The sequence below is a fragment of the Pelodiscus sinensis genome, chromosome 16 (assembly GCF_052426305.1).
Source record: "Pelodiscus sinensis isolate ZL-2025 chromosome 16, ASM5242630v1, whole genome shotgun sequence".
Classification (NCBI taxonomy): Eukaryota; Metazoa; Chordata; order Testudines; family Trionychidae; genus Pelodiscus; species Pelodiscus sinensis.
Genome location: NC_143067.1, coordinates 16,581,086 through 16,593,961, shown reverse-complemented (window position 1 = coordinate 16,593,961; position 12,876 = coordinate 16,581,086). Strand labels below are relative to the sequence as shown.

Here is a 12,876-nt window from a genome sequence, read left to right as displayed (position 1 = left end):
ACAGAAAAGTCGGTCAGGGCCACACAAGTGAGATACAAAAACAGAGCCCTTCAAGCCTCACTAATGTGGCCCCAACAGTGCTGGTGGGGGCAGGGGACAGAGTGCTTGTGGGTGTCAGGACAGGGGTCTGGGGCAGGGTGCCGGTGGGTGCTGGGGCAGGGGACAGGGTGCCGGTGGTTGTCAGGGCAGGGTGCTTGTGGGGGTCTGGACGGGGACAGGGACCGGTACCTGGGGATCCTGCAGCTACATGCCAAGGCCTAGGAAATGTGTGGGCCTGAGCTTCCACCAGCTGCAACATCCACTCCCGTCTCCGAAACAGTGGTGCGGTACCTGAAACGCTGGTCTGTCATACACCTGCCTTCTTGCACGAGGTGTGAATAGGGGGAGAGGGAGTCCCGGACTGCACCAGCTGGAGCTGGCGTGCTGGAGACTTTATTCCCCTGCTGCCTTCCTGCGCAGGGGGGAGGGAGAGTCCCGGACCGTGCCAGCCCCAACCACTCGGACAGTGTGTGCCTTGCTCCTCCACTCCCCACAGCAGCATGCACCGCCTGAGGAGCTGGAGCCAGCACAGTCCCAGATCCCCACCTCCTTCCCCTCACACAAGAAGGCAGCAGGGGAATGAAGTCCCCAGCACGCGACGGACCGGAGTTTTAGGTACTGCGCCAGCTGTTTGGGGGAGGGAGGGGGAGAGGAAGATTATCCTGCGAACTTCCGGGACCTAGGGCACAGTTGCAGAACTTCCTCCCACCCTGTTGGAAGCCTGTGCTACCTCCGTTGTCCCTGGAGGTAGTATCAGTGCGGCGTTCATCTTTGGGGGCAGCAAAGTGGGCCCCCCGAAAGATTGATTTTTTTTTTTTTGCAACATCACGAGGCTATCAGATGTCAACTTACCATATCTGCTTAGACTTGATAAAACTATTTCCAAGCCATGCTCCTGGCGATGCTGGTACTCCACCAGGATGAGAAGAGTAGCTGGTGTCAACGGGAGGAAAAACCCCAACTTACCTCACTATATACAAGACGCTGTGGTAAGTGTGCCTACTTCAGCGATGCTATTTGCATCGCTGAAGTAGAGCAGTGGCTGGGGTTACTGTAGAGTAGGTCAGAGCTACTCATGATACCACTCCCAGAAGCTGAGGAGGCTGTAGGGATTTTTGTTGTCTTTTAGGTGTTTGTTAATGTAAGTTTCATTGACACAACTTTATAGTGTAGATAAACTCTTGGGTAAGGCAATAAGGAATGCTGCAGGTATCTTGTTTCAACCCTCTCATTAAAATGGCTATGTTCCTATGAATAAATGATGCTTGGTTTTGAAGAAATTATTCCATTTCCTTATTTACCAACTGCTCACACTTCCTAAAGGGAAATCTACAGTAGGGTCTGAGCCCAGATGCACCTGCTGAGGAAAGGTGGCTGGTGAACAGGGATTTGTAAGTAGATGATTCAACCTAAAAGTCATGTGGCTCCACTCTGACCAATTGTCTGCATTGGTAATTGAGTGACACTATTTTTGTGTTGCCGCCACAAGTGGCGGTGTGTAAAGTATTGTCAGCAGGGAGCGCTCTGACCGTGAACCCCACTCGGAGGTGGAAGTATTTTGTCAGTAATGGTGTGTCTATACAGCATCCTTACCTTGAAATAAAGCTGTATTCTGACAAGTCCCTTAATGTCTATGGAACGAGGGTTCAGGGATGCCAGAATAGTGCACCCATTATTTTGAAATAATGGGTACATTTAAAGACGTGGAATTGCTATTTTGGGATACTTACGGTATCCTGAAATAGCACTGCTGTCTAGATGTAGCCTAAAAGTGCTGACAAATGGAATTTACACTGCACAACTTTTAGCAACATGGCCATAAGTAGTGTAAGGGCTGGACCTATCACTTGAAAGGGGTACCCATGAAAGACTGAATTAGGGGTCACTCTGGAATCATGGCAGTAATACCTCTTTTCTGTACCATGTAAACCAGGGAGTGAATGGGGGCTGCGGTTAGGGGGAGAGTTGGCTAGCCCTACTAGTCCCTGACTGAGTGGGTAGGTGCTACTGTGTAACTTGTATCAGTTCAACTGTACCTAGAAATGTGGTTTAAGACAATGATTTGACTGTTGAGAATCAATGTATTCTATCATTTTGTCCATTTTATAATATGAAGTATAAATTTTTCATCTCATTATAGCTTGATAACCAAATTATTCCTAAAAACATGAAGTGCCGAAAAAAAGTAAAATTCAGCAGTCTGTTGAAGAATGAGACCTCTTCATGCCATCACCTTGTACCTGCAGAATGCACTTTAACTAAATCACAAGAGTTGATGGCAGAAATGCTGCCATCCAAACAATTAGACATAGAGATGGTAAGCATTTCCACTGCACTCTTTGCCCGTTGAGGCTTAAAATGGGAGAGTTGCCATAGATAAAAGTGAGAATTCCACTCGACAATGATGGAAGCTGTGAAGGTTAATAATACAAAGCTGAAATCTGAAAATGAAAAGTATTATCAGGCAAACTGAGTATATATTCACTTGGAAGCATGAAATTTAAGCTTACTTTTACATAGACAATAGATGATCCATTTTTCAGCATTCCTTGTGTATTCAGAACTCTCATTCAAGCATACAGGTATCCTGAGAGCACAAGCCATGCAGGATCAGGCCCTGTGGTGTTGAACATGATTCTGGTTAGAGTAGGTCATGCTCGTTTCTCTTGTGTATATGGAACTTTTGGTTAACATCTTCATCCTTTCATTACCATTGAATGGAGTGCTAGTGTAGAATGTCATGTGTTATCTTCACTAACTGCTTCAAGTAGCATTAGCGAATCTATTAAAGCAGCCAGAAGCAGATCTATAATAGTGTTGTGATCATTAGTAGTGCAACCATAGGGCCAGGAAGATTTGTTAGAGTTCCCTATCTAGAGAAAATCTCTAATATAGTGGTTACAAATATTTAGACTAACATACACCAGAGAATTTTGGCCCACTTCTGTTAATGTGATTCCGTAAGTCCAGCTCACATGAGTTTCAGTTGAAAGTTAAGCTATATTCCCTAGTTTATAAGAAGGTCATTAGTAAGACTTTTGAAATTGACCTGAAAGTCAAAACCGATCATCTACCACTCCTTTATCCACAAAGCTATTAGGTTAATTTGACATGATTTGTTCTTGACAAATCCATGTTGATTGCTACTTACCCTTTTTCTAGATGTGCACATTGATTGCTTGATTATTTGCTCTGTTCTCTTAAGTACTGAAATTATGCTAATAGGTTAGTAATTCCCCAAGTTGTCCTTATTTCACTCTTTATAGACTGGTACTATAGTTGTCCTCTTCCAGTCATCTGCAATCTCATCTTCCATGAAGTCTCCCATCTTCCATGAATTTTCAAAGACAATCACTAATGACTCAGAAAAATCTTAAATACTCAATAACTGACCGAGGAGCTATGTCTTCAAGCCCTGCAGACCTGAAAACACCTAAGTTGTCTACACAGTCTAACATTTTTTTTAACTTGTTCTTTCTTTGTTTTAGCCTCAGTTCCTACCTCATTTTCACTGGCTTTCAATGCATTAAACATTTGATCACTACTAACCTTTTTGGTGAAAAGTGAAACAAAAAAAGTTAGCACTTCTACCATTTCCAGTTATTGTCTTCCTCTCTTAGTACGATTCGCAAAAACAGTAAACGTGCGTGTGCTAGGGAGGGAGACCCTAAAATGACTTCACATATGAGCTTTGAGCTTCCAAATGCAGGTTTCTAGATCACTTTGTATATTGCATACTTCTGCTTTTTCAGTATGCTTAGGCTTTTCCAATACTAAATTCCCAAATAAATCTGAAAGCCTAAATAATAAATGTTCAAAGGACTGTTCACTCTCCCCAGTAAGTGGGCAGAGTAACAGAATTCATGTGGGGCTACAGAAAATAAAAATAAGTCTCATATCTGGATTTTTTAAAAACGACCAGATTCCCTTAAAGGGCAAATAATTTAGTTTTAATGAAAGTCTGAAAGTTGTGGGTGGCAATGGTGGGGGAGGGGGTGTGTGTTTTGGAGACAAAACTAGTTAGTCACTAGCAGCTAGTACTTTCTAACTTGTTTCCTAATTTAGAATGATTTGGAGAATCAGGGAAAAGATATAACTGTTATCAGATCACTAGACAGAGAAGAAGTGACTAATCTATGAATTAGGGTGAGGTTGGAGAGTAAATTCTTGTCCCAAGAACAAAAGTAACATGAATGTAGGATGAACCGTAACTTTACCTTTTAAATCAGTTTCTTAGAATTTTAATAGAATCACAGAATGTGCCACTTTGTAAAAAGGGAATAAAATAGGATGCCATATTACAAAAGAAGGAAATTGCAAGAGTATTTTTGATGTTTACATACTCTCCTGTATTTCTAAATAGGACATGAATTCTAAAGTATTGATCACAGAAAAACACAGACAACTGCTAACAAGCACAGCATACTTTCAGCCAGAAGAATTGGAGGTGAGGTACAAAACACTGGTGGGTACTGTCTTCTTTTCTTTAATATAGTAAAACAGTTGAAAGAGTTAACATTCATGGGTAAACTTTTATAAATTGAGAATGTTTAGGAATAAATTAAATATACATAAGAATGGCTATACTGGATCAGACCAAAGGTGTGTCTGGCCCAGTCTTCTGTCTTTTGGCAACAGCCAATGCCAGGTGATAGAGAGAATGAACAGAACAGGGAATCATGAAGTTACCTATCCCTTGTCATCCATTCCAAGCTTCTGACAGAGTCTAGGGACATCATCCCTGCCCATTCTGGCTAATAGCCATTGATGCACCTATCCTCCATGAATTTTATCAAGCTCTTTTTTTTGAACCCTGTTATAGTCTTGGGCTTCACAACATCATCTGGCAAAGAGTTTCATGGATTGACTGTGTGTTGTGTGAAGAAGTATTTCCTTTTGTTTGTTTTTTAAACCTGCTGCCTATTACTTTCATTTGGTGACCTTTTACTTCACATTCTCCCCACCAGTCATGATTTTATACATCTTTCACATCCTTCCCCCTTAGTTGTCTCTTTACAAGCCGAAAAGTACCATTCTTGTTAACCTCTCCTCATATGGTAGCCATTCCTTCCATACATACATACATACAGTTTGTAAACACCTCATTTAAAAAAGCAATTGCCTGACTTTTTACACACTTCATTAGATTTGCTGCACAATTGTTTATAACTAACAGGATGTTTCTTAGAATACCTTCTTGTTAAAATTGAATGTTTGATGTAGTTAGGTTTTAATTTAACGGCTTTTATTTTAAAACATATTTGTTGAAAACAAATGCCACTCACATGTGAATTTCATTTTTAAAAAACCTTTAATGCATTAGTTTTTATCTTTGTACAGGATAAGTGAGATGAATTCAGACAAAATGAACCACATAGTTTTAGAGAGGCTCCTTCATATTATGGAGTCTTCCTATTGGAATCAAATTATTCTGATGGAAGTTGTACTGACTTTTTCCAGTATTGTGTGTTGCTATAATAATACATCAAGCTCTTTCTGCAGAACTTGCTTTTTAAACTCAAATTTATTGACCCTAACAAATCATGTGAGAAGTATTAACCATGTCAGATTTTCTACATGAGGATATTAAATAAGAGAATAAAAATGTTTATATTGCAGCTGAGAGGAAGATTACCAGCCCCAATACAGACTTATGCCAGCAGAGCTTGCACTAGAATGCTAAAAATAGCATATTGCATGTAGTGGCTCTGGCTGAGCCTTGGGCTAGCCACCAGTGCTCAGACAGAGGAGATTGGGTGGTTTTAAGCTCAGAACACGAGCCTGAGCTTCCACCAGCTGCAACATCCACTCTGCTTTTAGTGTGATACCATAAGCCCCTCCCTATTTCAAGTCTGTCTATCTGGGCTGGGTGACTCACTCCCAGCTGCTGTGTAGACATACCTATGATTTGCCCAATATTGTAGATGACTCTTCAGTGATTTGGGCGTTTGTCATTCCTAATCCTGTCCTTTCAGCAGAGGCCATGTATTCTTTAGGCTAGGTCTACACTAGACCTGCAAGGCCGTCTTAAGGTACGCAACTCCAGCTACATAAAATACGTAGCTGGAGTCGGCTTACCTTAAGCCAAGCTTGGTGATGTTCCCACAGTGGGAGGCCAACGGGAACAAATGCTCCAATCGGCTTTTCTTACTCCTTGTGACTGCGAAGAGCATAGTGTTTGCTTTACAGGTCTTTGACATTCTAGCACTCGATTTAGCAAGTAAATCGATCTCCAGTGTGGCAAGTGAAAACGTGCCCTTAGGAGCTAGCCAGTTTGAATTCAGTTTTATTACCTTACCAGTAAATAAGTTTAATTTTAAATACACATTAATGATATTGCTTATATTTTGGTTGAGGTGTAGTTTAACTTGTCACCAGTGCACAAGACCTCTTTTGGTGAAGACTTATTCCTAAATTCATCGGGTCCATATGTAAACTCAGAAGAAATTGCTCCTGCATCTTTGAGTTTAGAAGAAAAAACTGTTAATCAGGTTGTCATTTATTTTTATTGATTTTTAGCCCTGGTCTAATAGTTTCATGATAAAAATGTGTTAAACTGTGTATAATATTGTAATACTTTATTAGAACTTAGTAATAGAAATATTTCAATGGCTGACTTAAATAATTTTTTTTTCATAATTGTTACTATAGTAATTCATTCAACGCACAAGAATAATCTTAGTTTGATATTCTGTAGCAATGCTCTTTGATATCTGATCTCTAATGGCCTTATTCCATCCTCCTACTGATATCAAGAGCTTCCCCTAAAGAAGGTTTGAGAAGATCCCTTACATGTCAATAGCTATCATATAACTGGAGTCACCTCACTCTTTTCAGTCTGTGCACCACGAGGAAAGACAAAACAAGAAATTGAATAGAAAAAACAAAGAAATCTGCTCTATTGTTAAAACTTCACCAGGGCTTGTCATCTCAATGGGTCACCGAATTCCAGTGAACAGAAATATGTTGAATCCCTCTGAAGGAATAACTGAAGGTAACAGAATACAGAAAATTGTTTCATATGCTTGAACGCGTGAGTTATAGCTTTTGTTTTTTTTTAAAGAACTCCTCTCCTGCCTCAGAGATGGAACTATTTTAATAAAATAGTGCAACAGTAAAGCATTAAAATTCTCAGGTTAATTTGGGAAGCTCAATAAAATGACAGAGCTTCCCTCTTCGAAAAAACTTTCAAAACTATAGAGTTAAATTACTGTGCATTCTAGGTCCACAACTGCATCCAGCCCACCATGCAAGGGCCACAGATAGTTGCAGTTTCTGCATTTCCTTGCCCACAAGGAAAACGTGTCCTCATGGGTAACTTTCACCCAAAATAGATAGGAAGGAGGCATTAACACTGGACCTGTGCAGTTTTTCAAGGCATTGGTCCTCTACCACATGTGTCCCTGTTTCACTTGCCCACTTTTCTGATGCTTCAAGTACTTCTGTGCTTTGGATCAATGCTCTATGGCATTTTGTTCAGCTCTCAAACCATTTTTGTGGTTCCCAATTTTTCAACATCCTGTTTTAAACATCAACACAAGAACTGGAAGTATTATTCCAGTATTGTGGTCTCCCTAATAATTGTAAACTTCATTTGAAAATTACTTGACTTGTCTATTTAGTAGTTAGTTTTTAAAATATTTTCTTTCAAGCACACTTTAAGAACCTCTCCCCTCCCCAAATTTATAGCTATTTGGCCATTTAGACTGGCATTATTTAACTTCAAAAAGATTATATTGTTTTACCACATTAAAAGAATACATAGACATCTAGAACATAGGCTGAGTGCTTTTAAACAATGTCAAACTATCAATAGTTACTCCTCTGCATAGATAAGGATAGAAAAGTGTTCTTTTTATCTGTGCACAGCGGCATTAGGAAAATGCAGAATCTATCCCAAAATATCTGGTAATAAGTACAGGGTGTCCCTGCTATAAGTCACCCCGGTATACATCTGTTCCACAATAAAGTCTTTGACTGTAGGAACTGATGCATTGTAAGTGCCCCCTACTCTGCTCTTAAATTGCACCCAAAAAAATTGTGCAAATGGAAGTCAGCTGTGGGGGGGAGGGAGGGAATCCCTATTTTAAGTTGCTTCACTATAAGTCCAAGTTTTTTGGATTATATCTTGGACTTGTAGCAAGAATGACCTATAACTAAAATAAACATTGGATCAAAAACAATGGGGCACTTGTGAAACATAACAAGTATGTCTTTACTGCAACGCTATTTTGGGATACCAGAGTATCCCGAAGTAGCTATCTCGTGTCTTCACAGGAAGCCTGTTATTTTGAGCTTGCTATTCCGACATCCCTGTAAACCTCATTCTATAAGTAATAAAGGACGTTTCAAAATAGCACTTTATTTCAAAATTTGGCACAGTATAGACCGTGCCAAATGACAAAATAAGCTATTTCGAAATAGCATCACAATAAGATATGCAATTTGTGTAGCTCAAATTGCGTATCTTTATTTTGAGTTACGGTGCAGTGTAAATGCACCCAGTGTGATCTAGTTTTAAATAGAGATGTACACATATTTATAAAGCATTGAAAACTGCTTAGTCACAGCAGAAGGGGGCTTCTGAGCTTGAGCACTTGCTCATAAAGGAAACATTAGCAAGATGGTAGGCTAGGATTGAACTGTAGCCTTTATCGTGAAAGCTGAAATCAAATTTTGATCAGGTCACAAGTAGACTTGTGATATCTTCAATAAAATATCCACTCTCCATTGTTGAGCTCGTTTGACAAACACTTCCTGGGGGCAGATGGTAGAAATCAGTGGTACTTGGCTTAAGTGGGCTTGATCTTGCAGTGGATTGAGTACTGTGGCCCCCTAGCCCAGCAAAACACGCTAATCTTTAAGCACAAGCATATTCCTGCTGAAATCAAGACATTAAGTGCATGCTTAAAATTAAGCACCTGTAACTATCTATTTCAATCGAATCTGCTTATGTTTAAAATTAAGTATGTTCCTAAGTACTCCTGGATTGGGCTCAGTATGTTCAGTATCTTGTAGAATTGATCTCATGTTTATTTCCCATAATACCTTATTCTCCATGAATGGATTATCACATTCTTTCTTATTGTACCTTTAGAATGTTAAAAGTATTAGACTGATATTTAGCTTCAAGTAATAGTTTCACTTAATGCTTGAGTATAACACCAATATTTACTAAAAGATTATGCTGTTAGTTTTGAATCTGTCAAATTTCTAATAGCTGTACAAAAGGCTTAAATGCCATGTGTTCCTCTTTCTGCATACAATTTCCACTTCTCCATGCTGTATACTATGCTTCCATTTCATCTGTTTCCCTGATCCTCCCTCATGCCTTGAAATTTCACTTGAGGAGGATCTCATTTTAGTTACATAGAGTAGATGTCAAGTAGTTTGGGGTATTTGTGTGCAGAATGGCTCTAGGTTCAGTCCTCTGGCAAGTATGTAAAAGGCTGGCCTGAGGTATTCAAGATGCTATAAGCCCGTGGTTCTCAACTGGGGGTCCATGGACCACTAGTGGTCCATGGTGACTTTTTCAGTGGTCCACAGGAACACTGTCCAAAGTCACACAGTGTAAGCAGGCACCACTGTTAGGCTGTTTTAAGCCATGTTCACAAGCATGCGGTACGTCTTCCATAGCATCACCTAGGACACAACCGCATTGTGTTGCCAGTAATTTCTGTCTGAGGCTCCGAGCGTCAGTGTAGCTGCCGCCGTCATGCTGAGTTGCTGCTGTGTCATTTGTCCTGTGCTACATATGCTGTATTACAGATGTGGTGTATCTTGTTTATAATGGCAACAACAGGAAGAAATGTCAAGAGCAAGTATTTGGAGGACTACATCAAATTCGGCTTCACTTGTCAAGAAAAAGGTGTGGATTTGCCACAATGTGTTACAAGTGCATTCTACAATAAGACAAACAATGCAGTGCATGCTCCCTACATTGTTGCATACAAAATTACACAGGCCAAGAAGCCTCATACCATTGTAGAGCAACTTGTGCTCCCACGTGCAAAAGAGATGCTGCGGCTTGTTCATGGCGAGGAAGCAGCAAGGAAGCTGAATGATATATCTGTCTCTAACGACACACTATCGAGACGGATAAATTAGATCACAGAACATCAGTGAACAAGTTGTGGATGAAATAAAGAAGTCTCCATTGTTTGCCATACAATTGGATGAATTGACCGACATAGCATTGTGCTCTCAGCTATTGGTGTTCGCACAATACATGGTTGAGGGAGACTTCAGAGACGAGTTTGTAAGCCTCTTGATACCACCACAAAGGCTCAGGATGTGATTGGAAATTGTTAACAATTTCTTTGAAGTACATGGTCTGGATTGGGTAAATCTTATGGGTGTCACCACTGATGGTGCACCTGCCATGCTGGGCTCAAGATCCAGCTTCCAAATGCTGGTGAAACAGCATGCTCCAATGGTAACCGGAGTTCATTCCTTCATTCATAGGGAAGCTTTGGTGTCAAAAACATTGCCTGATCAACTGCAAGCCATTTTCAAAGGGTTGGTGAATCACATCAAATCATCGGCTCTGAACACCAAGCTGTTCAAAAGATTTTGCCTGGACATGGGTTCTGACTTTGCTGTTCTACACTTCTTCTGTACAGTGGTTGTCAGCAGGGAATGTACTCAACAGAGTTTTTCAATTGAGAGAGGAGTTGGATTTATTTCTCCAGGTTCAAGGGAAAGAGGAATTCCGAAATGTGCTGACGTAGTCAAATTTAGAATTTGCGTATCCTGTCGATATTTTTGGAATCTTGAACAAACTGAATCTTAAGCTGCAAGGGAAAGGTGCAAACCTGTTCTCTCACCAAAGCATCATCAAGGCTTTACTTGACAAATTGGAACTCTGGATCATAAGAGTCGAAAGCAATAATTTGGTTCAATTTCCATATGTGGATGCAGTGCTTTGGGGGGGGGGGAAGGAAGCCATTTGGATGCAAATTCTCAATCATTTATGGAAGCTACGAGACTAATTCCAATGATACTTTCCGGAAGTGGACAGGACAAGGGATGGATTATCTTTCATCAGGAATCCATTTACAACAGATGTTAATAGTGTTCCAGAGGATCTTCTTGGATCTGAAAAATGATTTTGCGGCTTAAAACATGTACCAGCAGTCTACCATAGAGAAATTTTGGGCCACTGTGACCGGGAATTACCCAAATCTGTCCACACGCAGTCAGATTTCTTTTGCCATGTGCATCAACGTATGTGTGAGACTGGATTTTCGTGTTTGTTCCACATTAAGACCAAACAGAGGAATTGGCTTGCAGTGGAAAGCAGTATTCATTGTGCATTATCAAGTACCATTCCAAACATTGAAAAACTTGTCAATGAGAAGAGAATCCAAAAATCTGTTGGTAAGAAATAAATTTCAAACCAAAATGTTTGTTGTCTGCTCTTTTATGTCTCAAAGGAGGTGGTCCATGAAATTTTTTTGATTGGCCTGGTGGTCTGTGGACTGAAACGAGTTGAGAACCACTGCTATAAGCACATCTTTTCATGTATTTGTCTTGTTAAGCTATCAAACATGAATATACCAAAAGAATTCCTAGGACTATATCCTGAAATGCATTTCCATGTAACTGGCATGCATATACACTTGAGCTATGCAAATTGTGTAGCTTGTTTCAAGTTAATTTTGAAGTAGCTTATTTTGTAACTTGGCACTGTCTACACTGTGCCAAATTTCAAAATATACTGCTGTTCCGAAACGTCCCTTAATCCTCGTGGAATGAGATTTACAAGAACATCGGAATAGCAAGCCTATTATTTCAAAATAACGGGCTTGTTTCAAAGATGTGGAATAGCTATTTTGGGTTACCAAAAAGATACTGAAATAGCACCATGGTGTAGACATACCCTGAGAGACTTACTGTCTGCAGACAGTAGCCACTACCTAATAAGAGTAGGATCAGGACAGAACTCCTGATCTCACTTTCAGGGAAAATATCTGCAGGTGCAGAAAAAATAGCTGTACAAAGTTTAAATCCAGTTGTCACCAGATGGCACAGTTGCATTTAGTCTTACAAGATCTCATTATTGGTGTGAGTACTTTACTTTCTTTGAAGAAATATTTGACCTTTCCTGTGGCAAGGGGTAAAAGGGAGTTTGTTCTAGTCCTTAATCTTTTAAACTAGTCAGCTATTGAAACAGTTGCCTCCTGAGAATCTGTTTTGGTTGGAATTTTGTGACCACCAATACCAGCCCTTGACAGAGGTGACCACCTGCATACTGTTTGTGACCACCTCTGTCAAGGGCTGGTGCATATAATGTAAAATTAACTAGTTGTATTAAGTATTTAACCATTCCTTGAATCACTGATTTGTCCTAACAGGAAGCTGACTTGTAAGGCCCTGATACCTGCTTCCATTGCTGATTACACATACCAGTTACACCACAGGCTTTGCAAAGAATTTTATAGAGAGAGACACACAATTAAATTATTTTTACCCTTACATTATTTTCAGATGTTATCACAAGTACCAAAAACTGGGTTTACAGTGACCATGGAATCAAATGAAAGAATTAAAGGTCCCACTGTAATGAGCAGAAGAGTATGATCAAAATATAGGAGAGGAGGTTCACAGAAATGTAACTTGCATTGTGTAGTGTATTCCATTATCTACAAATCTAATTTGAAATAAGTGTTCATGCATATCTTGAAGTTTGTAATTATTTGTTTAAAAAATTGTACAAATAAGTAATACTTTGACTCTTGGTCAGTGTTCTCTATGTGCACTATATTCAATTAATTGAAAGAATATGCATGGAGGGATGAGTGATTAAATTGTATTAAATAGAAATATTTGAACTGA

The 12,876-nt window shown here is 39.9% G+C and overlaps 1 protein-coding gene across 8 annotated transcripts in view; it reads left to right on the top strand.

Moving 5' to 3' along the window:
* Positions 1-12,876, top strand: part of MEIKIN (meiotic kinetochore factor) — a 28,750-nt gene extending 15,874 nt beyond the window's left edge. Inside the window, exons 10-14 of one of the 8 annotated variants that reach the window (XM_089769498.1) lie at positions 2,180-2,356; positions 4,403-4,486; positions 6,402-6,530; positions 6,877-7,033; positions 12,529-12,876. In XM_089769498.1, coding sequence (XP_089625624.1) covers positions 2,180-2,356; positions 4,403-4,486; positions 6,402-6,530; positions 6,877-7,033; positions 12,529-12,581 — 600 coding nt within the window. In that variant the 3' untranslated portion in view covers positions 12,582-12,876. The other 7 variants (XM_089769497.1, XM_089769492.1, XM_089769493.1 and 4 more) reach the window with 7 other exon arrangements.